The 27,875-nt window shown below is 43.7% G+C and overlaps 1 protein-coding gene across 1 annotated transcript in view; it reads left to right on the top strand.

Moving 5' to 3' along the window:
• LOC124545846 (optomotor-blind protein-like) overlaps positions 1 to 21,752 on the top strand; it is a 493,801-nt gene extending 472,049 nt beyond the window's left edge. The window contains exons 7-9 of the mRNA XM_047124804.1: positions 4,476 to 4,756; positions 9,692 to 10,013; positions 17,704 to 21,752. Of these exons, the coding sequence (XP_046980760.1) occupies positions 4,476 to 4,756; positions 9,692 to 10,013; positions 17,704 to 18,292 (1,192 nt within the window). The 3' untranslated portion in view covers positions 18,293 to 21,752. The remainder of the gene's footprint in view (positions 1 to 4,475; positions 4,757 to 9,691; positions 10,014 to 17,703) is intronic.
• The last annotated feature ends 6,123 nt before the right edge of the window (positions 21,753 to 27,875 follow it).

The following is a 27,875-nucleotide window of genomic DNA, read 5'->3' as shown; positions in this document are numbered from 1 at the left end:
TGATGACCACAGCAGTTGAGTCCCATAGTGCTCAGAGCCATTTGAACCATAACGTTGTCCATTGACAATACTGAGCGAGGTGATGCAGTGGTTAGGGCACTGGATTCGCGTTCGGGAGGACGACCAGCCATCCTCATTTACGTTTTCCGTGTTTTCCGTAGGTCGCTATAAGAAAATGTCAGGATGGTTCCTTTAAAAGGGCACGGACGACTTCCTTCCTCACCCTTCCCTAAACCTGCTTGGTCTCTTCCCCCAAATCAACCAACCACCCTACCTCCTCCCATACGTAAGTCTTAACGTTTTGACAACTGGGCCACCCCTATGGGTGTCTATCGGTTATTCTTCATCAATGTTACATCTTGCAGGCAATTCCATTTAGAGGTCCACGAAACTCGCGTTCGACAACAGCTTCTGTACCAGTATGAATTATACGCTTTGTCATCAAATACCGTTCTCCTTTGGACAGAATCAAACACTGTCATGACTTTCTATTTTGCCATTGAGTAACACTAACGTTTCTTTCCCTCTGATACATGGACAGCTAATTGTACCTCCGTGCATTTTATGATACCAGATGCACTGCATAGATACTCGTATACATCAAAACCCGGATACAGGTGACATACTTTGCAAGCTGTGGTTATTTGATTTGAATTTTCAGTGAGACAGCCCGAAACTGTTGAAATATTATCAGCCACATTATGTAATACGTGGTTTGTTTCGCGCATTTGATTGAGAATAGCCTAGCGATAATTCGCTGTCACTTAGGTTAAGTCTACTTATACTTACATTACACACTTAGAACGCTTCTCACTGTTTAAAACGTATCCCTCTTGTTGAAAATACTGACGTGAAAGTCGTCCTGCGCTTAACTTCTTCTGATCACCGAGGTAAGCAAGAGGATGCCTTGTTTCGGTTCCCACAGCTGTTTCCCCCGTGGAGGAATCAATTTTTGTTTCCGACACCCCCACAGACAGGTGACTTCCTACGACGTTATTGGAAGTGGCGCGCCAGCAATATCAATAAAGGCGTTCCACGGCCCCTCTCGCCATGTCATGCCCTGCCACCATCTACGCAGCTGCCCCAGCAAATTACTCGCATCGCTCGCAATATTATGTTACTGAAACAAGGAAGCTGTCTCCAGCAACAACACAGTATATATTTTTCTTCATAAATATTTTTGACTTTCTAAACTCTTAATGTTTCCGACTCCAACGAATCTTGTTTCACGAGCTAAAATTACCTATGTAATTAAAAGTTTCAATTTTCAGTGCATTTTATTACACTTACTAAGTTCAATAGCCCCTGAAAGACACGCTGATACATGACGGTTATTAGATAGCAGCCATTTTTCACGAAAGGTCTCCATCCCACCAAACTAACCTCATTCAGTGCGATATGATGGGAATTGGATCAGAAGAGTACGAGTTGGTTGGCCACCAGCATAATCGGTCTAATTTCTCTGATAACAGGTGAAAAATTTGACGTATTCAAGCCAACAGACACAGTAGAAAATACCATGGCTTACATTTCAGCAACTTTCAATATTATATTCATATCCATGTCTCACCACTTACAGCTACGGAATTTCACGAAATCACTCGAAGTGAATGCCACGAGCGTTTTATGGCCGATTCTTGTCCACCTTGAAATTTTGTCCCACTTTTAAAAACCATGTGAAATATATAGTATCTTCCAATATTTTTTCATTTATTAGTGAAATACCAAGAACTTTTACTTCTGTATACAGTCCTTTCGCTACGTATATTTTTTTCTATTTGGATGAGGTACTATTGAGTTATGACTGTTGTAACATTGCTGCAGTTAAAAAAAGTACTTAAAATGTAACTGGTAGCCTTACTCTTTGTCATTTTCTTCCACCGCACTGTGATTCAGTATCTACAGAGAAAAGGCAGGGAGTTTTCGTCTATTACTGGTCGTCTGTAATTTGTTACGTACGGTTTTCTTCACCCTGCATGTTTTCGAGTTATAAGCAGCTGGAAATAATACTTCTGCTTCATATAGCTTTACCGTTGTCTCCGCGAAACTAGTTCTATTCTGTTCTGATTATTCCAGTGAGGGAAAATTACTGTCAGCTCTGGGGATAAATAAGTCTTGCTCCTGCCCGCCTTTTTGCAAACTTTACTGTGGGAATCGACGTTGGCGTCTTGTGTCTGTCATACTATTTACTCGCTTAAACAGTGTCTCTCTTGGTGTCACAGAGACGAAAGGATCTATTCGCGATTGTTCGGCGTCAGCTTCCGATCTTCGTTTTTGAAGTGTAAAAATAAGAAGACGCGTTATGCGCGGAAAGAATCAAACAGAGAGACAGAGAGAGAATAAGACAGAGAGAGAGAGACACGGAACGTATTTTGCGGCCTCCGTAGAGTGGTCTCCGTCCTTGCCCCACGCCGTACACTCCAGCCACTGTCTAGTTTGGTAAATGGCAAAGCTTCGGTGAGTGACAAACGGTCCATTGCTTTTGCATCTGATTCTCCCTAGAAAAAATTAATGTGCTTGGCAAGCTATCGTTTTCCTTTCTTAGCGTAATGCTAGACGTGTCTGATTTATCCCTCCATAATGAACACTACAATAGCTGAGTGTATTCACCATACTTAGACTACATTGTGGAGCGCTCGCCACAGACGGAAGCGGCTGAATGGTGCTATTGCCTGGAGTGTCATGTGGTACACTGCTCATCGTCACTGTGCATAGCCCCACCATCCGTCTTCTTACACTCACCGCTGAACCGCTGGAGGTGGTCAGTATTAGGGGCAGAGCAGGGTTTCCCTGAGTGACAATAACGGCGCTGGCAGTTCACCACAGAAGAGGACACGAAGCCAAAATAGGATCTTCTTGTGAACAAAATCGTATATATCGCTCAATATAGGTCTTTTTGACATCGTCGTTTCGGCTACTGCCATCATCACACTGTAATTAAGATTAAAGGAACATTAGAGTGAGAGGTATTTGTTACACATCATCAGGCTCCAAAATATGGAAAAAATTAAAAAGACAAACAGTTTTAAAAAGTTCATTGAACAAAATTTAGAACTTCTTAGACAACGTTAGCTGTCAGTATCAGTAAAGCTTGCGCTTAAGCGGAACGTCAACTGTCAGCCCTGTTAAAAGAAATTCAAAACATGTGAGTGCTAGATGAGAGTGGCACTAGAGTGATGGACGTTGTCTTCTCTTTTCCTGATATGCCACACTTATAAAACAGCAAACATTCAAAGTTAAATAATAATATACATATAAATAATAATTTAACTGTGAATGATTAGTTTCCTGATATGCCACACTTATAAAACAGCAAACATTCAAAGTTAAATAATAATACACATATAAATAATAATTTAACTGTGAATGTTTATTATTTTAAAGACTGTCTATTATTTTGTAAGTAGGATCTGAGAGGGGAAAAAAACAAGGTAAAAAGTGAAGGCACCACCTCTTGCCTAGCACTTGAAACATCTTAAAATTATTTTGTGTTGAGTTGACAGTTACTGCACTGCTTAAGTTTTAGAGACCGAATTTTTAAAAAAAATTCCTTTATTTAGTTTTTCATTTTTTTATAACCTGATAATGTATAACTAACACCTCTCACTCTTATGTTCATTTAGCCGGCCGCGGTGGTCTCGCGGTTCTGAGCGCGCAGTCCGGAACCGCGCGACTGCTACGGTCGCAGGTTCGAATCCTGCCTCGGGCATGGATCTGTGTGATGTCCTTAGGTTAATTAGGTTTAAGTAGTTCTAAGTTCTAGGGGACTGATGACCTCAGATGTTAAGTCCCATAGTGCTCAGAGTCATTTGAACCATTTTTTATGTTCATTTAACCTTAGTCATAGATTTTATGCAGGCGATAGCCAGAACAACCTTTTGTGTATATATATATATATATATATATATATATATATATATATATATATATATATATATATGGTAGCCTAATACTAAACGATCCAGTCGGATTAATTCACAAAAATTCATAATGATCGCGGTCTCGTTTAGGAAATTTATTTCCTCTAGAAACGTTAAGTGTTTGTGTGTATGCTTGGTGATTTTGAGGAGAGTATCATATTTTCTTTTTCTTTCATAATTATTGAAAACCATACTGACTGCTAGGTTGTTGTGTAGCGACACTGCTAAGGTCATCAGTCCCTAAGCTTACACACTACTTAACCTAAATTATCCTAAGGACAAACACACACACCCATGCCCGAGGGAGGACTCGAACCTCCACCGGGACCGGCCGCACAGCCCATGACTTCAGCGCCTCAGACGTGTCTCCCTAACGTACTTTGGAGTCGTATCTACCATATTGAAATGTCATGATTTATAGCAGCATTCGTCTGCTTGCATATGTGGTGTGTTATAACGTCTGCGTTTTCTGTACCAGTAAGATTTAGACACGGAGATGTAGAATGTCGGTAGGAGAGTGCTGAACAGGCGCTGAGACACGTTGGCTTGTTGCAGAAGGCAGGCGCTACTGGCAGCTCAGAGGCATCCCGTATCGGACAGCGGCGGCGGCGGAGGCGGCGGCATGCCCGGGGGCGGCCACCACCAGCCCGGCGGGGGCGGAGGTGGGGGCGGCGGGCCCGCGGGGGGCGTGGGAGCCGAGCTGAAGGCGCGCCAGGCGGCCGCGGTGGCGGCGGCTGCGGCGGCGGCCGCGGCGGCGGACGAGGACGACCGCCTGCTCGACGTGGTGGGCACCGGCGCAGACCCGCCCCCGCTACACCTGCACCATGCCCACTCCGGTGAGTCCCAACTCCGGCGCACAGCGAACGCTTCTGGCGATACGTCGCTACTGTGGCGTGGGATAATGACGCCGCAAGTGGGAAAGTTGATTTTCGAATCCAGCTATTGTGATTTTGTGACAACAAGGAATACTGTTTAATGCATAATCGATGAAGCTGTTCAGGTAGTGATATTGTTACTGAGATGTGTTGGTGCCCGAACAACTGATGTCTTTTGCCCACTCAGTCAACGGTTCTCCCATTGCTAAGTCTCCATATTCGAAATCCTGACAATCATACGCCTTAAAAATTTACGCTCTGGCATTTCGTGTATACCGTAAATTAGTTGAACAGTTTCGAGGCGTACCATGGCACGAGAGCTAAGTTTTCTAGCTGACACAAAAACTTACCATATTCCACAGGATTGATGGTTATCCGCTCAGTGTTTCTGATAGGTAGATTATCTTGTTATTTAAAAGGTAAGCCGAAAGAAGCAGCATAATTTTCCATGAGCACTGTAAACCAAACAAACCTAAATTATACAGCAATTGCTAATGCCGTAGCATTGTACCAAAGATATCAGCCACATAAGGGTAAAAAACCAGAGGTTTTTTGGAGCACGGGAAATTACATACAGAAGCATACGAAAATTCATCAATGAACAGCAACACTGCACTCAAAATTCCAAGGGGGGGGGGCCTCAAAACATTTATACGTACACGGCACTCTTTTTTTTTTTTTTTTTGTGGTGATATTGCGCTTGGCTGGTCCTATCGTCCAGCAGCACATCCAAAGACGCAATAGTCATTAAGGACGCTGGGAAACGAGGAGACTAGCAAATCAAGTAAATAAATGTACTGAAACAAAAGTTTCCTGGGTGCTGGAAACTGTAGTGTCGAATTTTGGTTGTTCTGTACAGTGTCTCTTTTGCATAATTTCGTTCTCCTTGTTATTGAACCATTCCGTTCCACACCGATTTCCACGGACAACATTTGGGCAAATTGGTTACAGTAATAGAAAGGTAGGGTGCAACAGCACGCTGCAGGCCACAGCCTGGTGCCTCGGTGACAACAGCAAACACGAACAAACGTTTGCTTCAAACTCTCATTTTTTTAGTCTGACTTAATATTCTGGGAATACTGTTTGCCGTTTTTTTGTTCCGTCTCAACACAAATCCCAGTTCCTCCTCCTGTGAGGTACTTGACACGGATAGTATATATTTCTTTATCATTTTTTCATCAGGGTGTGCCCTGTTGATTCTCTAGCGCAGGTCGTTTGACAGATCAGCACTATATAGCCAACCATCGTTCTGAAAATTTGAGTCATAAAGTGGTTTCTAGCTAAACAAAGAATGAGATGTAACAAAATGTGTACGATAAAGTGAAGTGACATGATATACTTAAAAAAACAATATAGCTTAAGGAAAAAATTAAACCCCATTTGTATATCTTGTTGCTTTCATGGCGTAGGATATTGGGAGTGTCAGCTGTGAACTGTATTTGAAATATAATTTAATTTGTCGTAGTACTTTCCAGAGAGCTGTGTTTATTGTTTATTTTGTTTGCAATCTATGTTGAAGCAAACTACAGCTTCATATTTAGACATTTTAGTACAGTCTTCGATGTGATATATCATTGTAGGTATATCCTGTCAATATATACCAGACTCTTCTAGAGTGAGTCTGAAGTTAATCTAAAAAAATGAGAGTTATTTCTATTTTTCGCACGATCAAGGTTTCGTGACCGTCTAGGAAGAACTTCGAATCTTGGCAGCCCCTAACCTAAGCGAATTTACTATCTTCTGTTTTCCTGCGTTAATATCTTGCAGTACCTTACAAATGGCAACATTTTCTGCCTGGACTGTTATTACATGTATTTATATACAATCACGATTTCGGCCTGTTATGCCGTTCTCAGATGACAGCTGTAACAAAATAATTTGCTTAGAGACACGTTAAATCATAGGGATACATTCTTTTCTTGAAAATTTTCTTTCCACACGAATAAAATTATCCTTTTAAAAATATATTCTTCTTCTTATCTCACTATGAAATGTGTCAAAGTACAATTGTTCCTTTTAAGAGGACATTGTCCTCACGACACTCACGTACACATATGCTATGCGTATAACACATGATTGACATAAGGACCGAATCCTCTTATGAGGAACGATTGTATATTGACATAATTCTTATTTTCGTCCTACTACGTCTTTTTCTTCTTCCTCTTAACGTCATCTATTGAGCAAATTACCTGTTCCGTTACATGTCTTGTACGATCTTTCTGTGTTTCTTCATGCATTTGTCACTGAGAGCTTTTAGCGGGACTCCTCTTCCCATACAGTCTAAGTGTTCCTTCCATTTACCCATACCTTCTTTTATTTTTTAGTTTAGGTTATTTATTCCTAGATCTTTCCTTATACCTTAGCTCCTTTTACGGTCTTATTGTGTACGTCCTTTCCCTCATTTGTTGAACTCTGACTTGGTGTTTTGTTGTCATTCGTGCTTCCCTTTACTTTTCTGGCTTTGTTCTGCAAACATTTTGCGATAGTTCCACGTATGGAAGTACATTTATTTAGTTTTTAATCAGGTTAAAGTCATACTCATAGTTACGTCGCATCCATTATATTTAAAATGTTGAACTTGGTTTGAGATTCTGTTATTCACGACTTCCTCTGAACTTATTGATTGTATGCCTCGAAATGGGATCACTACAGAGAATTTGAGGTTGTAACGTGAGATTAACTACTGTAACTTTTTTCAGTCAGGGTCATCTGAATACAAAACTTCATTTCGTCTAGTGTTACGATCTAAAACTATTCCTTTTTCACTGAACCCTTTCCATTCACTGATCACTTCATCTATGCATTTACAGAAGAGTATTGGAGAAATATAGCATCTTTCTCTTAGCCCTTTGTTCGTGCTCATAAGATTTATGGTTATATTACCCACATCTACAAAAGTTTTGGTGTTTGTGTATAGGTGTACAGATATTTCATAGTGAGGTAAGGGATATATATATATATATATATATATATATATATATATATATATATATATATATTAACTGTGGTTGTGATTTTTTTAAGAGGACTGTTCTTTTCGTAATTTATGTTGTTGCAGCTATCACTCGAAAATGGCAAGTAAGCCGAAATTGCGACTTTGAATAAATACAATTAACAACGGTCCAGGAGGAAAATATCATATCTACACTGAAGCGCTAAAGAAACTGGTATAGGCATGCGTATTCAAATACAGAGATATGTAAACAGACAGAATACGGCGGTGCGGTCGGCAACGCCTATATAGGACAACAAGTGCCTGGCGCAGTTGTTAGATCGGTTACTGCTGCTACAGCGGCAGGTTATCAAGATTTAAGTGAGGTTGGACGTGGTTTTATATCCGGCGCACGGGCGGTGGGATACAGCGTCTCCGAGATAGCGATGATGTGGGGATTTTCTCGCACGACTATTTCATAAATGTTCCATGAATATCAGGAATTCGGTAAAACATCAAATCTCCGACATCGCTGAGGCGGGAAAAAGATCCTTCAAGAACGAGGCCAACGACGACTGAAGAGAATCGTTTAACAAGACAGAAGTGCAATCCTTCCGCAAATTGCTGCAGATTTCAGTGCTTGGCCATCAAAAAGTGTCATCGTGCAGACCATTCAACGAAACATCATCGATATGGGCTTTCGGAGATGAAGGCCCGCTCGTGTACCCTTGATGACACCACGACACAAAGTTTTACGCCTCGCGATCGTTCGGTTGCAGACTGAAGCGCCTAGAACCGCTCGGCCACACTGGCCGGCTACGTGACTTCGCCTTTGGATTCGACAACCGACCTGGAAGTTTTTTATTTCCCCAAGCCTGGTTTCCACACGCGGCAAAACTGACGATACAGCATATAGAGTGTTGCTCAAACTGCTGTGGAGCGGAGAATTACGTTTTCCGATGGTGGAGTCAAAGTTCTAGTTACCTTTTGTCAGGACTTTGCTGTAATGTGTTTCGTAGCACTATGGGACCTAACTTCTGAGGTCATCAGTCCCCTAGAAAAAAATGGTTCAAATGGCTCTGAGCACTATGTGACTTAACATCGGAGGTCATCAGTCCCCTAGAGCTTAGAACTACTTAAACCTAACTAACCTAAGGACATCACACACATCCATGCCCGAGGCAGGATTCGAACCTGCGACCGTAGCGGTCGCGCGGTTCCAGACTGACCCGTCAACAGCGACATTGAACTGTTGATGACAGGAAACATGGTGGCTGGTCGGACGAGTACCGCTTCAAATTGTATCGAGCAGATAGACTTGTATGGGAACCCTGAATGTGAGCAGGCGACTGTTCAAGCTGGTGGAGGCTCTGTAATGTTGTGGGGCGTGTGCAGCTGGAGTGATACGGGACCCCTGATACGTGTAGATACAACTCTGACAAGGAACACGTACGTAAGCATCCTGTCTGATCACCTGCATCCATTCGTGTCCCTTGTGCATTCCGACCGGCTTGGGCAATTCCAGAAGGGCAATGCGACGCCTCACGCGTCCAGAATTTCTACAGAGTGGCTCCAGAGACACTCTTATGAGTTTAAACACTTCCGCTGGTCGCCAGACTCCCCATAATATTGAGCACATCTGGGATGCCTTGTAACGTGCAAGAGATCTCCATCCCCTTATACTCTTTTCGGGATTTTTGGACAGCCCTGCAGGATTCATGGTGTCAGTTCCCTCCAACACTACTTCAGACATTAGTCGAGTTCATGGCAGGTCGTGTGCGGCACTTCTGCGTGCTCGTGCGGGTCCTACACGATATTAGGCAGCTGTACCAGTTTGTTTGGCCCTTCGGTGTAAGTAAGTTTAAGCAGTCTGCCAGGTACAAGGGAGGAAACGCGGCACTGTGTGTTGAGTGTGAGTGTGTTGTTGGTGTGGAGACGGGCCCTGACGGGCCGGCCCTCAGCGTGGTTCTCGCTGTCCGCAGCGGGCTCGGCCCCCGACATGTCTGCGGGCGAGGAGGCGGCGCTGCGGCGGCGGCTGCACCAGCACCAGCACGCGCACGGCCACGCCGTGCCGCCCCCGCCCCTCGGCCACCACGACGACAGCGAGCGCGACGGCAGCGACTCGAGCTGCTCCGAGTCGACGGTGGCCGCCGCCGCCTTCAGCCGCGGCTCGCCGCCCCAGGGCGCCGCCGCCGCCGCCGGCGACTACCCGGCGCCCAACATCTCCGTGGGGCCGCCCATTCACCCGCCGCCCCACCTGCTGCCCTACCTCTACCCCCACGGGTGAGTACCTCCTCTTCTACTGTCACAATACTGTGCGGAAAGAGAGATAAATTTGTTTCACATATCTACACTGACCACTGTGTAAGAGGTCCATCACTAACGAATTTGTTGCTAGCGCACTCGACCAGATGTAATTTCGATGGATTGCTCACGCGCTGCCTGCGATATGTAAGCTGTAAGAGAATCTCAGACCAGAGATCAGTGTTGAGAGCTGCAGGAACTGTGTAGCAGTGGAGTAAGTAGTAGCTAGGAGTCGTGTGTGTGGAGTTGGCTGGGCCGGTCGTGGGGAACGATGGCGGTGCCTGAGCGATGTAGTATGAGGTAAAAGCTGCCTCTCGCATATATACTTTTGTTATATCAAGTCCCATGAAAATAATCATTCTTAAAAAAATTAACTTTTGACAATCATTCATCTCAATTTAAAGAATTTACTAATTTTTCCAATCCATGGTCATCCCAATTATTGTAAAGAAAAATCAGTTGTTCGTTTTATACATGACAAATCTATCGGCCATCATTGGACTGGGCTGTGCCAGAAAAAATTTCTTATAGGAGCAGATATATATGCGTTATCCGGCGACCTTATTGAGGTAAGAATTTTCAGTTTATTTAGAATGATCTTTCAGGGCCATGACGCATCACTGCTGACGTCCAAATTTACCACTTTAAATTCACATTCAATTATTGAAATGTTATAAGTGAGCCACAATTTTATTGAGAGATTAGTCACATTGTATTATTGGTAGGTTACGGAATTTTTTATTGGGAGGTTACGCTGGATGTGAATGTTATAAATAATTATATTTTTACTGTTGGGAGGTTTTGGAATTTTTCTGTTGGCAGGTTACACTTAAACTGAAAACTCTTACCTGAATAAGGTCGCCGGATAACGCATATATATCTGCTCCTATAAGAAATTTTTCTGGCACAGCCCAGTCCAATGCTGGCCGATAGATTTGTCATGTATAAAACGAACAACTGATTTTTATTTACAATAATTGGAATGACCATGGATTGGAAAAATTAGTAAATTCTTTAAATTGAGATGAATGATTGTCAAAAGTTAATTTTTTAAAGAATGATTATTATTAAGAGATTTTTTAAAACATTTTCGTGGGACTTGATACAATACTAGCTACTACTTACTCCTACTCCAGACAGTTCCTACTGCTGACAACAGTGCTCTCTGGTCTGAGATTCTCTTATAGTTTACATATCGCAGGCAGCGCGTGAGCAATCCATAGAAATTACGTCTGCTCGAGTGCGCTACCAACAAATTCCTTAGTCATGGACCTCTTACAACTGATATTATGAGTATTACGGTTATATCCTAAGAAAGCTCACGAACGTAAAAATTAGTCATCCTAAGGTGACATCAGGCTTCTGCCGATTAACTCCGCCTCTTGACTATAGCATGAATCCGGCGAGTAACTGTGTCCTCATGCGTCATCAGGTATTTTTCTAAAACCACGTAGAATCTTATGCGAGCCGTATTTCACATAGTAGTAGAATAATTTGCAATTAAAACCCTTAAACCATGTAGTACACTTGTTGATCATCTACACTACCACCGCATCAGATGGCTTACTGGTAGCTCCTAATCACTACCAGCGGGACACCTCAGTATTAAGGAAGCTATGTCTTCACGAATCCCTTGTTGCAGAATTCTACATCTACGACCTACGCTGACATTATTAACGTCTGTGTCAGCGTATCACCAATTGCCGAGGACAACATCTACATATCTAGAAGCGGATCGTTCTGAAACTTTTTTTTTCTTTTAGTTGTATGTTGCTACCCTCTCTAGCTTCCTGTAGTACCATGGAGATTATTCCCAGGCATCTTAAGGCATCTCCTATCATATTCTCCCTTCTTCTTGTCAGTGTTTTCCATATATTTATTGCCTCTCAGATTCTGAGCAGGACCTCCTCATTCCTTACTTTATCATACCACCAAATTTTCAACATTCTTCTGTAGCACCAAGTACCACATGCTGCGATTCTCACTTTCCCACTGTCCATGATTACTACCTGTAAGTGCTATGCTCTAAACGTACATTCTCTTCCCCAAATTGGGACCTTCGTTTGATACCAGTGGCTTTCTCTTGGTCAGTAATGCCGTCGTTCCATATGCTACTCTGCCTTTCATATCCTCCTTGCTTAGAACGTCATGGATAATTTGCGTCCACCGTAGCAGAATTCCTTACTTTAGTCTACTTTCTGATCATCAATTTTAATACCAAGTTCCTTGCTGTTCTCATTTCAGCTGCTTCTCATTACATTTCTTTTTCTTCACCTTTATTGAAGCTAACAACGTGATAAGCGAATCATCATCGATATCCTTTCATCGTGAGTTTTAATCTCATTCTTAAACCTTATTTTTATTTCCCTGTTCTATTTCGATGTGTAGATTGTATAATATGGACGAAAGACTTCATCCCTCTCTTACACCTTTTTCAATCCGAGCACTCCGTTCATGGTCTTCTAATCTTATTGTTCCCTCCTTGTTCTTGTACACATTGTGCATCACCCACTTTCGGTGTAGATTCCTCCTATTCTTCTCAGAATTCCGAACATCTTGCACCATTTCATATTGTCAAACGCTTTTCCTGGATTTTGATTTCCTTCTTTCTCGTTTCCATTACCAAGTCCAAAGTCAGAACTGCCTCTCTGGTGCGTTTACCTTTCATAAGGCCAAACTGATCGTCATCTAACAGATCAACAATTTTCTTTTCAACTTTTACTTGTATTACTCTTGTCAGAAACTTGTATGCATGAGCTTTCATGCTGATTCTGTGGTAGTTCTTGCACTCAGTTTGCATTTGCTATCGATATTTTTTCGAAGTCTAGTGGTACGTCGCCAGTCTCGTAGATTCTACACAGCAACTTGAATGGTTGTTTGGCTGCCACTTTCTCCAAAGGTTTCAGAAATTACGATGGTATGTTATCTATCCCTTCTGTCTTACTCGATCTCATCTCATCTATAGGTCTTTTAAACTACGATTCTAATACTGGATCGCTCATATATTCGTTACAGTCTCCAATTGTTTCTTCTGTGACGTCATCAGAAAAGTCCTCACCTGTACCATCCCCAATCAGTCTCGAACCCACCGCGCGTCTGCTCTGGAATGGGGACACAGGTGACATAGCGCCGTCGTTCGCAGTTCCACCTGGGTCAACCAATGGGACATCACTGATCCTACAGCCCCGTGCCCCGTTCTCCCCACAGTCTGCCCTTTCTTGGAGGCCCAAATAAGTCCCCGACATGTTCTTACTCATTCTCCTGGTTCTGCCACAGTTGCTACGCTGCTTCTACTCGTCCTTTGCATCTGACTTACTTCTGATGTAGCTGCATCCTTGAGGATATTCACTGCTTTCACAGCATTCAGTTCAGCACTATCACGTACAGCCTTATTATCTCTTACAGAACCTTTATTTTCTAAATATTTTCAAAGCTTCTTGCTAGTGGGTTTTCCACGTGCCACTTGTCTTTGTTTCTAACAATGCCAGTTAGTACCCCAGCGGCTGCTATGTGAGTCTGCAGACCTTCATAGGCATTGGGTTCAAGTATGATGTAAAGAAGTGATCATAAAGTTTCCGTTCAAAGGCCACACAGTCCAATGACTAAAGACCGCCGTGGGCATTGAGGCAAATGTCCCACCGACGCACCAGGATATAGATAGCCGTTTGTTAAAAAATGTGTTCTGCTGCGTGAACAATTCCGTAATGGCCTGCTGCACATGATCTCCCGACAGGAATCGTTGACACTTCAAGGCCTTTTTAAGGGTCCGAAGGCGTGATAATGCCATGGAAAGAGATCAGGACTATAGGGCGGGTGCTGTAGTGTCTCCCACCAGCTTCCGTCGTCTGCAATACTGTGCTCAAGGAACGTGTTGTGTCTTGTGTCAAACTGTGACCGGCATGGAACTTGGTATACCATTATGCAATGGAGGTTTTCAACAGATATGCTTCCCCACACACATTCTTCATTCTCAGTTGGTGTCTACCTGTGTTCGTTCTTCGGCAGCCAAGAAAAGAATAAAAGCATGTTCGTCCTGTTTGGACGCGTTTGGTAATAACGTCGCCGCAGTTCACGTATCCACATTTACCGCACGCGCGTCGGAAAGACAAGAATGCCGCACTGGTCACTCGCTTATATAAGGCGACCGCGTGGGAGTCGCGCTACGTCGCATTTACGCTGTCAGCAACGCCCTCAGACGGAAACTTTTTGATCGTCCTTTATACTCTGGTGTACCACTGGCACCAGTGCACACACACTTGTCGAACTTTTCTTTATCTTACGTAAATACTGAGAGTATAGTCCAAGGCCTCTGATGTAGTGAATCATTCTCCTAAATGGATGCTATATGTATCTGAAGCCAATCGTTGATCATGGCACGACGTGGAACTACCAAATTGCAGAGACGTTTTTTGCTACGATTCAGCCGCTGTACCAAATGGTACCAGACAATTTCTGTGAGGTTAAGATTGAATGGGTTAGCGGACCTGTCGATATGCAGTAGAGTGCCTAAGTGTTCATCAGATCATGAATGGAAACTTGGAGCCCCGTGAACAAGTCTGATGCCGTCTTGCAAGACGAGACCATCCACGGCATGCTCACCATAAAGATGTGGAAGAAATGGGAACACCTGGTCACCAGGTATGTTGAAACAAACATCCTGGTTTACGTTCGCGGGAAGCTGAAGGTGTCACCGATAGTAAAACACCTCTCCCTCTCCTCCCCAAATGACAGAAGCACCTCTGGCCTAACTGCACCCTCAAAACACTGTGGTTTAAACGCCTCACTGATCCTTCGATGTTCTCGACGTCTTGTATCTTTTGAAAAGAGGCAAAATCGCGACACATCGGCTCACATTGAACGTCTTCAGTCAACTGCTGTCCACTTTCTGTGAACTTTGGCCAACTGGAGGCGTACAGTGTCATGAGCTGCTGTGATCGGTAGCCTATTGCTAGGTAACATGCTCCAAACGTCAACGGCAAGCAGCTCCATTCGCAGTGTTCGCTCGGAAACTCCAAGAGACGCAACTGACTTCACTGAAAGCAAGAATTCCTGTCTGGTTTGAAGCCGATTGCCACTGGCAGTGAATGACACTCGTCCCTGGTCCCTCTCAGTTAGCGCATTTATACGACCACAGTTCTCACGCTGGGTTACATGACTGCATGTGGTACAGCATTACTTATAAAAACTTCGGACAGCCTGCGCTGATGCAATAGCAAATCAGGCCATTTCATTTACTGTGATCGTGGGCACTCCAAAGCGACCAACGAGCTCTTTTAAGGATCTGGCTTATATTTGATCCTGTGAGTGTCATTGTCCAGAGCAACCTTCTTCAGGCCCTCAGTGATAATCCTATAATCGGATGTTATCAAGTTCATTTTTATAGGCAATTTAGTGTATTGAGCCACAGACAGAGTTGTCTTTAATTATTCCATTTGGAGATTCAGTAATTATTCTTCATGTTCTTTCGTTCACCCAAGGATTATACTTTTCTGACTTTGTAAGCATTGCTGGTGGAGTAATTAGTGATACTCTTCTCGGAATTACAGTAAGATATTCGAGTCACGTTGACACAGTATTTCTGCTGTCTACTTAGCCGTCATATTCAAATGAGACACTGCTATTGGCGACTCCCATCGAACTGATGCTACGCTAGGGCCGGCGCGTCCATATAGGCCAGCAGAGAGTACTCTCTCAATTGAAAAAGATACAAGCAGCGCCTCCGGTTGTGAAGACGAACAAAAACGAGGTATCGCCGCTTTAACTAATTGTCAAATTTTTCCGTCGATTGAGAGCTTCCAGTCTTGGCATAGGTTAGTGCCGGCTTCCTCGATTTGCTCAGAGTACAGCCCTTGTCCCTTCTAATAAGATAATCAGTCAGAGTAAATTCACCGAATTTCTTCAACGTAGGCCCGGCAATGAGAAGCAGCAGCAACCAACCTGTGTGTCATTACATTTCATTGAGTGTTCCTGGGCTAAAAAATGACCGCCATTGCGGATTTCACATTCTATCAGATTGCTGTAGCCTTGTGAGACGGAGATGCTCCTTACACCTGTTCTTAACAGTGCGAATACACGAGTCAATGTATGCTTCACCACAGTGTCACGAAATCTAATAAACGTCGTCCTGCCTTAGCCGTAGATCATCTGTAGTATAACGCCAAAGCAGCATTAATCTCGGCTGAAGAACGATGTGCAGTCTCGATGATACAATTTCTTTTCGGTTCTCTTAAAGATGAGCTGCAAAATGGGCAGAGTCTGTAAAATTCATATCAATATGATGAATCTGGTCGCATTGTTGAAGACAGGTTTGCAGAACATTGTCACTATACAAGATTACTGGAACCCGGAAAATTCGCGATGGCGGAGCATTACTTAGCCGTCGGACACGCAATGAAATGTAATGAAACACAGGTGGCTGCTGCTGCTTTTCGTTCCTGAGACCGTGTTCCGAAGCAATCGATTAAATTCTGACTAGCTGATAACTTTATTTAAGTGGCAACTGGTATCTTCTGAGCAAGTCGAAGAACCTGCACTGACCTGTATTAACACACGTCGTTCCCATTCTGAAGAAGAATTTGACAATTAGTTACAGGAGCAATACCTGTTCGCCTTCATCACCAGCGGCTCTACTACTACCTTTTGGTTTGTGAACAACACTCAACAATGTGATTCTTCAATTTCTCCATGCGTATTTTATGACGAAATAAATCTCGGGTGAGCCGGCTTCGGTGGCCGTGCAGTTCTAGGCACTTCAGTCCGGGACCGCGTGACTGCTACGGTCGCAGGTTCGAATCCTGCCTCGGGCATGGATGTGTGTGATGCCCTTAGGTTAGTTTGGTTTAAGTAGTTCTAAGTTCTAGGGGACTGATGACCTCAGATGTTGAGTCCCGTAGTGCTCAGAGCCATTTGAACCATTTTTTGAATCTCAGGTGAACAGCCTGGTAAGAGTGTGCATAGGACACAATATTTCGGCCATCGACCACGTTGCCATCATCAGGTGCGCTGATGGACCGGCTGTGGGCCGGCGCCATGTATATATAGGACAATCCCCCTCCTCCCTCAGGCGCTTCCTATGAGTGGGTGAGGTCCGCGCCCCACACGCTGTCCAGGTACAGCGTCCGTTCTGCCGCCGTCTGGGCGCTGCGACCTAGGTCTTCTCGTTCAGGAGGGTCTGCCTGGCGGGAGAACGGACGCTGTACCTGGACCGCGCGCGGGGCGCAGACCGCACCAACTTATAGGAAGCGCCTGAGGGAGGAGGGGGATTGTCCTATATATACTTGTCGCCGGTCCACCGCCGGTCAGTACATCAGCGCACCTGATGATGGAAACGTGGTAGATTGCCGAAACATTGTGTCCTATGCACACTCATACCAGGCTGTTCACCCAAGATTTATTTCGTCAACACTCAACAATGCTTGGCGCAAGCTCCCGCATAGCAACAGTTCGACGAGACTCAGCAACAGTAGTTTCTCACGTGAAGACTACGGCGAGGTGCACCGAGCTACATTTTTTCTGCTTGAAGGTCTGCAAACTCGAGAGGTCTATACTGTTGTGTAAGAAACGGCGTCGCTAGGGAGCAAACTGGTGTTGCAGCAGCCTACAGGTTGCTGCTTTACCTTTGGAGAGATGAGTAGTTCTTTTACAAATACGTGTGTCGCTCGTGTTGCAGGCTGTACCCGCCGCTGGCGCCCGGCCCGCCGCTGTCGCTGTTTGCGGGCCCCGGCGGCGCGCCCGGCGCCGCCCCCGGGCTGCTGTTTAACGCGCAACTGGCCCTGGCCGCGCAGCACCCGGCGCTCTTCGGCCACTACTCGGCGCTGCACCACCCGGCCGCGACAGCCGGCGGGGGCGGCGCCGGGGGCGGCGGCGCGCTGCACCACCCGCTGGGAGCCAAGGGCGGCCGCTTCGCGCCGTACTCGCTGCCCGGCAACTCCGTGGGCTCCGCCTTCGAGACGGTGACGCCCGGAGGCGGCACCGGCGGGGGTGGCAGTCCCAAATCGCACCTGCACGCGCCGCCCCCGCAGCACACGCCTCCCGGGCCACTGCCGCAGCCGACGCCCCTCGGACCGCTATCCACCGGCTCGAGCTCGCCCCCAGCTTCGCCGCCGCACCAGCAACAGCAGGAGGCGGCGCCGCCCCCACCACCCGCGCCCGCCGCCACCGCCAGTGAGCTCAAGAGCATCGAGAAGATGGTGAACGGCCTCGAGGTGAAACCGCGCGACGCCTCTCCCAAGTGCGGCGACGACAAGGTGGTGGTCTAGCGATCGCGGACTCCCTGCGATGTCGTCCTTTCCTCCAGTCGGCGCGGCTGAACCCGGGGTCGACGTCTCTGAACGCCTCCAGTCCTTCAATATCTTCCACAGTCCAAAAGTCGGGCTGTTACCTTGTTGTACAGTTAGTAATGTGCTATCGACGATAACTCTGACTGCAGAATAAAGTGGGAGGAGCGAGCATGAGTTTAAGCGCTTCATACACTGGCTGGCGTCTTTCAGAGGCAGTAGTAATTTAATGGAGCATTTTTGTTCATAAAATCCGTATGATGATTGCGGTCTTGGTTGAGATGTGCTTCTCCTACAGAAAGTACAACTGCTGTTCCATCAACAATTTGAAAAAAAGATATGTCCTGTCCGATGGTTATTAAAACCAAACATTTCGTGTCACTAATGAAAGAACATCATTTTGTGTCACTATTGGAAGAACCACCTTCTTTACGGATGTGCGTTTCACTGTACACGCCATCTATAGTAAACATAGGTGCTGCCTACATTGCCGTGTAGTATGACAGCCTGTTGACTCTGCATCCTCCTCCCACGTATTCTCCATGCTGTAAGAGCTGACATCGTTTTTCTAACGATAGAACACCGACTGAGAAAAAGGCTATACACACAAAGAACAATGAAAATTGCTGCATTGAAGATTTTTTGTTTATAATTTTCCGCCTTACTAGAAACCGCTTAGTTTTGTGGAACTAACAGCGGCCTTGTCAAATTCATTTCCACTACTGTACAGAAGTTTATAATTTTGCCAAGAAGGACAGCGGACACGCCTAGAAACGAGTGAAACGAACCGTTGGTACATGGACTTCTCTTTTGAAGATAAACGAAATGGACATTTTGATCAACGAGTTTCGACACACCGTCTGCCCCCCATCTGAAAACTAGCGTCGAGGTTGCGCTTTGTAATACGATATCTACAGCTAGCTGTACACATATTATACATAAATAATTTTAAACTATGTAAATAGAAGAAGATTCAGCAAATAACAATATGCATCATGTACCATAGAACGTCTGTGTATAAGTGAATAAAATGTTTTATTTATACCAAAGAAAGTATGTTTGTTTATAAAAAATACAAAATTATTGTCTCTTGTAAATCATAGTGAACATACGAAGCTGGAGCATGTGCAGTGACGAATAGATGAAGTAGGTCTTTGAGCTTTTGTGTGTCCCTGGCCTGCCTTTGTATAATAAAACAATTTTTAAAAAACTGAAAAAGATAATAAGCACGTTTGTAAGTACAATCATGTAATTCTTTTCTGTTTACTGATTTGTAAGGCATGGTAAGATAACCTATCTGCTTGTGATCTTGTTTCATTAACGACACGATTTGTACGTCTCCTTTTATATGAAACGCAGTAATTTGTTGAGAGCATTGCCACACGTATTATACGATTTACTCTGACTCTGCATGCGGAATATTTTATGCAATATATTCTGAAGAGTACAAATTTCTTACCTGTGACGCCAGTCTCGCCTGTAACTCATGGATTCACACAACAAACGAAAATAACAAGACTCATTCCTTTCTCGTAGCACCCACAATATCTACCTGCCAATAGTAGTGCTTTTATAGGTAGTTCTGGCTAGTAATTTATTGACTTGCCCTCCATTGAGGAATAGATCTGGGCATATTCACTAGTTTCTCATAAAAATGCCTAAAGAAAGCATTATCGAATCACTGTGTTTTAACACTGTGTTATGTTACAGGGAAAATAACAGGAAACGTTGCATTTAATAGGAATCAGTCAGCAACCAATTTTTTTTTTCCTTCTGAAATGTAGTGTACGTTAAGGAAGTTCACGACACCCTTGTGCAATTTTTATATTAAATAAGTTCTGTATGGAGCTTCTCATATTTCAGTTCCACATTTGGAATAAGAAGATACAGATTTTGCGCTTTGCTCACTGCATAGATTCTCTGTACAGGCGTTTTCAGATCCTTGGTGGTAAAAAAGCGGGACTCGTTTCCAGCTTTCTGGAGAACGTGGCCCTACGACTTCGATTTCTGAAGATCCTTCCCCGCTATCGATGTCAGAGATGATTGGTCTTTAACAACAAGTGTGTCCTTGCAACATATTCTAGGGAGTGCTGATACATCACATCCACTCGCTATCAATCCAGTGGGTTTTGTATGGTTCTTCTTGAGTGGATGAAGTCAGAGCATGTAACCAAAAGACCATGCTGATTGTACAGTTATTACTGGGAGTCAGTCAGAAACCCTCATACTCTGATATATTGGTGAGAACCATGATACCACTTTTTATTAATCAGCTCATTACATAAGTGTTGTGCCAGTGTAAAAGGGATTACATTTCTCCACAGAATTGTGCATTAATTTTACTGTCGTACTGTAACTACATAGACTACCAACCAGTATGGGAAATTAGTTCTGTAATATCCTACTGAAGGGCATGCTGTCTTCCATAAGATAAAAGTGTAAGAGCAGAGTAGGCAGTTTTTGACTACTAGTCCTAATGCAGCGGTTCCATACGTTTTCCTATTAAAAAACCTTAAAAAATTACACCATCCCATGGATCCCAATTTCATACTACAGTGGCTGCAAAACCAAAACATTGTGTTGAATACTGCTGTTACCTGCTGTTACATATTGCCACCACATGCAAAATCGGATAACCATATCAGAGTTGACAGCATTTTTTTAAATTTAATTTTCATAATTGACTTACTCAGTTTGATATCAAATACCCTTTGCTGAAAACTCTGTGCACCAATGGGAAGTATTAGTATTCTGTATAATACAGTTTGGAAACCACTGCGGTAGCGGATGTACCCGATTTATGCCCGCTAATTTCGTTATTGTTAATGAAACACATATATTTGAAAAATACTACACTCCTGTATCAAATTTTTCTTTTAAATATGTTTTAGTTTTGGAATAGCTAATTACCAACACACAAGTTTCTCTAGAACCTACAAGCAAGGTTTTTATAATCCAAATAAAACAAATTCATCACCTGTTATCCATATCAAGGAAAAGGCATCACGGTTTCCAGTGGCGAGCCTGTTTCCTCCCAGTCGTATTGCAAGAGCTTGCCTGCTTCTCATTATTTTCTGTTGATTTAGTTTAAACTTCATAGAAATATAGTTATGATGACATTACCGAATCGCTATTTTAAAATTATTTTTTAGTTATTGTTACATGTAAGCACTTACCTCTCGAGTTGTGTCTTACTACTTACTGCTGTATTGTAATTGCGTTGGGGAAGCCGCTTCTCGCCACATATAACTGACAGGGAATACAGGTATGTCGCTGGCGCCGTTCCCCGCTTGCAACGCCATAAATACGAAGCTGTCAAGACAATGACGAAACGGTTCTGTCCACTTCTCCCGAACTGCAAATACTTCACAGGAAAAGTGAAGGAACCGAACTCTTAGCAATAAATAACTTTTTCTTAGGCTGCTGTTATTATTGTGAAATAAAGCCGTAAACAAGAAATAACTCAATCTGTGTTTAACATTTCTTCTTTACCAACCCTGTTACCCGTCCAACCTCTGTAGAAATAAAACTATAACTTTTCAGTAGAGGAAATCAATCGAACGGCTGGAAAGTAATTAACTGTCGGTGCTGCCTCTTAATGTTGCTGAAGAATTTTGAATCGTTTTGCTTTGCTACGGCGGCGGTAAAAACATTTTCCAGGACTGCGTAACTTGTTGACATAGGTAAGAAACCAGTTCTGTCTGATTCTGATGAAGTAGATTGACGCAGTTTTCTTCTTACTTGACATATTGATCTCTTCTACATGTGGCACGTTAACAGGATCTTGGCTTGACGCTTGGTTTGTAGTACTACATGATCCGCCCACTAAACTTTTCTGCTTTACTCCTAATGAAATAAGTAATCAGTTTAAAATCACTATTTTAAAAGTATGATAATTACCTGATAGATCCTGACAATAATTCAGTGTAAATTATTACTCACACTTCCTTAACATCGAGGGGTGATGTACATTTAGTGGTTTCTTGCTAACGTCACACTCCAAACTGTCTTCAACCACTCCTGAACATGTAGCAAGTCGTGGCCAATGGACGTAGCCCCTTGAAGGAATTTATCGACATTTTTTGCTATAGATGTACCGTGAGTTGCAGAAATTTATATTATAAATGTAAGGTAGGTTCAAATATCACATTTGACAGTGATTAAAGGGAGAACCTTCTAAACATACTCAGTCAAGTGCCCTGTCAAATGCCGTGCTTGGTAGTAGCACACAACATGCGCAGCGGATAGTTTTTATATACTTTAGGAAAATACACATTCAGTACATAATCTATGCTCATAAAACGAACTCAATTACATGTGCCATATCATAACAGCTTGTATATAGATAGATAAACGCTGAAGACTAAAAATCAAAGCACTAGAATGCTGGGAAACATCCAACTCGCACATCAGGTATTAAGTTCACGAGGTGAAACACAGCCACAATGTTGTGGTCTATGTTGTTCTGTCAAAAGGAGTCTCAAAGATGGTAACATCAATTACAGAGAAGTTACTACATGTTCTCTACAGATAAATGATTAGTCATAGAAAGTATATCTCAGACGCCAAGTTGCTGTAAGTTACGTGTACTTAACAGTTTTTGACCATTCGTTGACGACAGAGGTATCCTTTGAACTGTTAATTATTTATCTATAGAGAACTTCTACAATTTCCGACGTTTTCTCCGCGATAAAAGAGCAAACAGCACTTCCGACTAGCTGCATGTTGCACCCCATTCACTATTCTCTGATATGAGTTGGGTGCTTTCCTACATTCTATGATTTTGATGCAGTTATTCTTTAGCTTTCATGTAAATACAAGTCGTCATGATTTGACACATGTCCAGTAGTGGTGGTGGTGGTGGTGGTGGTGGTAAGTTCCTATGGCACCAACCTGGTGAGGTCATCGGACCCTAGGCTTACACACTACTCAATCTAATTTAAACTAACTTACGCTAAGTACAACAAACACACCCACGCCCGAGGGAGGACTCGAACCTCCGACGGGGGAAGCATCGCGAACCGTGGCAAGGCGCCCTAGACCGCGCGGCTTGTCCAGTAGTTGATGCCGTGTTGTTAAGCATGGATTGTGTGAGAGATATTTTATACATACAAAATATTGTTTTTCTTTGTGACCACTGTGCCTAATTATGGTCTTTTTCCTTCTACATGGATATCTGAGGATGATGTATTGCTCGACCAAAACTGGTTGTGTTTGGTAGATATATTGCTAACGTGCAAATCGTGATTATTTAGACTTTTTTTAAAGTTGTAAATCACCTCCTCTTCAGAATAGTGTAAATATTACATGCTTAAGACTGAATCAAGAGTTTGAATGCTCGTTGCTGATAATTTGACTTATTAGATCAATATCGACTCCTGGAAGGAGTTATGGCATAAGAGACGAAATTTTGATTGTGACTGAATATATTTAAAGAAACACGTCAATTACATATTACTTCACTGCTAAACACTTAAGCCCGGCATGTGAGGAAATATCTAAAATCGTAGACTTGGTTTCAGTGGAATAATATAATAAAAAGCATAAATACAAATTCTTTCGAAATGTTAAGAATATAATTTCGGAGACAATGACGATTGAAAACGGGAAGCTTGGGTTTGCTTCGAAGAAGCCTGTTGGCACTTGGGTGAAACTCACCATGATGGACTAGAGTTTGCTGTCAAAGATGAAACCAAAGCAACGTCTAAGTGTCAGAATAAAGACGCGATCTCTGGTTTTGAACAGTATGCCTTACTTGAATCCAGAGACTGGTACGGTATGAAGAATTCTGTGGTAACCAAGTACTCGGTCATTTTCTTCTTGTGTACCACGTGGATCAAAGAGAGGCCTGTACTGGCTTCAAATTTTGTTTCATACCTCGTGTGGTTCTCAGTACTTCTTTTGTCTTTTTCGTTATATAACCTCACTAATTTTCATAGTGTACAGTCATCAGATTCTACAGAATGATTATTCCTTGTTGGATGGTATTGTGTTATCAATTAGGACATGTACGATCAGTTTTGGCGGTGTGTCTACATTCCCGAATCATTGTAAAATGTAAGCTTTCACGGCCGGAAACGTCACAGTATCACAGTAACGAGCCAGGGTGTGAAACTGGCATTCAAAGAAGCTACGATCCCCTTGAAAATGTCCTCCGCAGATGGGGACGGAACGTTGGGTTTTAGGGTGAAATCCATTCGACCGTAGCCAAATAGCTCGGAACATTTTATTAATTGTGATTCCTGAATCGGTCGAGTACAGCATTTAATTTCCAGCAAAAACTTCATTTCAGATGAACATATATTTGACTGATTCGGAAATGTTGAACCTATCGATGCTATGCGTCTGCTTCGATCCACAACGTCATCAAAATGGTTGTCACAAGCCGCTCATAGTAATCAAACAAGCGTAAAATACGTGCCATAACGAGAATTATAGTTACCCTAAAAACATCACGTCCATTGGTTTCGTCATCTTACAGCCAAATAGTCAGCTTCCAACACAAAATACACTGTCTGTCAAAAAGTGAAAGCCGAGAAGGGGAGAAGCAAACAGAATAGAATTTCATAGGTTGAGAAGATACGTGATGTTATTTCAGTGGTTACCATATCAAGTAAATTAAAAAAAAATTGTCAATTGAGCACACTTATTAGTAAGGCGTGGCACCCCCTCTCACCTGATGCACGCATTGATTCGGTTCATAAAGGTGTCATACAGCCATTATGTCCTCTCCTGAGGCAAACTGGCCCATAAATGTTCCTTGGTATAGTGGAAACTGGAACTCCTAGAGTCTACATCGGAGCTGATTTTATGCGAGTCCTATAGGGGGCAGATCTGGCGATCTTGCTGGCCACAGGAGTATCTCACCATCATGCAGAAAGTTCTTAGAAAGACGTTCCATGTGTGGATGAGGACTGTCCTGTTATAAAATGGCACCCCAACATTGTCGCATGACGAGTAACAAACACACGAGGGCACAGAATGTCCGTGATGTGCTGTTTTTCCATCAAAGGTCCCCAGATCACTACTAGCTGTGACATAAATCATAATCGACGGCTCTCCACACCGTGAGGCCAGCAGTAACACCGCTTTGCGTCTACAAAGCATTGGAAGAATAGGACCTCTCCCCAGGTCGTCGCCATACTTGCGAACTATGTTTATCCTGGGTAGTACAGAACCGTGATTCATCTCTGAACACAATGCGACGCAATTAATCAGCAGTTCATGCTTCCTCCTCAAGGCACCACTCCAAACGCAACCGTCTGTGTTGTGATGTTAACAGCAGCCTAGCGTACCACGCTAATTCCCCATACCAGCGTTAGGCGTTAGTCTCCAACCAGTGGGGCGGGATGACACCGGATGTTGCACTGTCTGCGTCTTGTTCTCGGACGGCAGAGGCAGGTGTGAATGTGATAACGATGTGTTTGGTGTATTAACGCATTTCATACCCCTTATGTTGTCTACCATGCCTGATAACAGCACTAACCGCGAGGAACACTAATGCATACTGGTGGCCGTTCTACATGTCACAGAGAATTGTCAGTCTCATTACACACATTAAAAAGTCTTGCATCCCCTCGGTTCCAATCAACCACCACCTTCAGAAGTGGTGGTACAGATTGCTGTACACACCAGTACCTCTAATACCAAGTAGCACATCCTCTTGCATTGATACCGACCGAGGTGGCGCAGTGGCTAGCACAATGGACTCGCATTCGGGAGGACGTCCTGATTTAGGTTTTCGTGATTTCCCTAAATCGCTCCAGACAAATGCCGGGATGGTTCCTCTGAAAGGGCACGGCTGACTTCCTTCCCCACCCCTCCCTAATCCGATGAGACCGATGACATCGCTGCCTGGTCTCCTCTCCCAAAACAATCCAACAATCCAATCTTGCATTGATTCATGCCTGTATTCGTCGTGGCATACTATCCACAGATTCATCAAGGCACTGTTGGTCCAGATTGTCCCACTCCTCAACGGCGATTCGGCGTAGATCCATCAGAGTGGTTGGTGGATCACGTCGTCCATAAACAGCCCTTCTCAATTTATCCCAGGCACGTTCGATATGGTTCATATCTGGAGCACATGCTGGCCACTCTAGACGAGCGATGTTGTTATCCTGAAGGAAGTCATTGACAAGATGTGCACGATGGGGGCGGGAGTTGTCGTCCATGAAGACAAATGCCTCCCCAATATGCTGATGATATGGTTGCACTATCAGTCGGATGATGGCATTCACTTATCGTACAGCCGTTACGGCGCCTTCCATGAACACCAGCGGCCTACGTCGGCCCCACATAATGCCACCCCAAAACAGCAGGGAAACTCTACCTCGCTGCACTCAATGGACGTGTGTCTAAGGCGTTCAGCCTGACCGGTTTGCCTCCAAACTCGCCTCCGACGATTGTCTGGTTGCAGGCATATGCGACACTCATCGGTGAAGAGAACGTGACGCCAATCCTGAGTGGTCCATTTGGCATGTTGTTGGGCCCATCTGTACCGCACTGCATGGCATCGTGGTTGCAAAGTGGACCTCGCTATGGATTTCAGGAGTGAAGTTACGCATCATGCAGCCTATTGCGCACAGTTTGAGTCGTAACGGGGTATGTCATCGACAGTTCCTGTCTCTCTGTATATCCTTGATGCCCGAACAACATCGCTTTGGTTCACACAGAGATGTCTGGATACTTACCTTGTTGAGAGTCCTTCCTGGCACAAAGCCACATTGCGGATGCGATCGAACCGTGTTATTGATCGTATAGGCGTGGTTGGAGCACAGACAACACGAGCGTGTACCTCCTTCCTGGAGGAATGACTGGAACTAATCGGCTGTCGTACCCCCTCCGTCTCATAGGCGCTGCTCATCCAAGGTTGTTTACTTTTTCGGACGGATTTAGTGACATCTCTGAACAGTGAAAGGGACTGTGTCTGTGATATAATATCCACAGTTAACGTCTATCTTACGGAGTTCTGGAACCGGGGTGATGCAAAACTTTTTTGATGTGTGTATTGAAGTACTCACAAATGGTGTGTGTATGCGCGGTGTTACATTGACGGCCGTAATTGTCTTCTGGGTGTGTTACTTCTTTTTGTCAGACAGTGTAGATATTAGATCGCATTAAAAACCAACATAATTGTCTCTGCATGTCTCACTTTTTTTATCAGACAATGCAGATATAACGCTACATTAAAAACCGTTCTTTAACCACAAACGACACCCCAAAAGAAATACAGGAAGTAAGTAAATGTTGTCAGCGGTATGTTCCTTCTCAGTTTGCGTGCATATGACTCTACAATGCATAATATTACGTCATGGTTCAAAGATGACGTCTGGTGCAGGTAGGTTTACCTACACTGGTGCTTTCATAAAACTCAGTATTGAATATCGTAAATAAACAGAACTACGAACTTAGAGCAATATTTGCGATATCTTAACACCCAGCTGAAGTGCTGCAGTTTACATGGCGGTAAGTCAGAAAAATTAGCTACCGAAGGAGAGGGATATGTCTCTATGTTGACGCACCACCATCTATGCCACTAAGTATTTTCAAACCGTTTCCACAT

This window comes from Schistocerca americana, chromosome 8 (assembly GCF_021461395.2).
Source record: "Schistocerca americana isolate TAMUIC-IGC-003095 chromosome 8, iqSchAmer2.1, whole genome shotgun sequence".
NCBI classification, from domain to species: Eukaryota; Metazoa; Arthropoda; class Insecta; order Orthoptera; family Acrididae; genus Schistocerca; species Schistocerca americana.
This window is presented reverse-complemented; position numbering and strand designations above follow the sequence as displayed.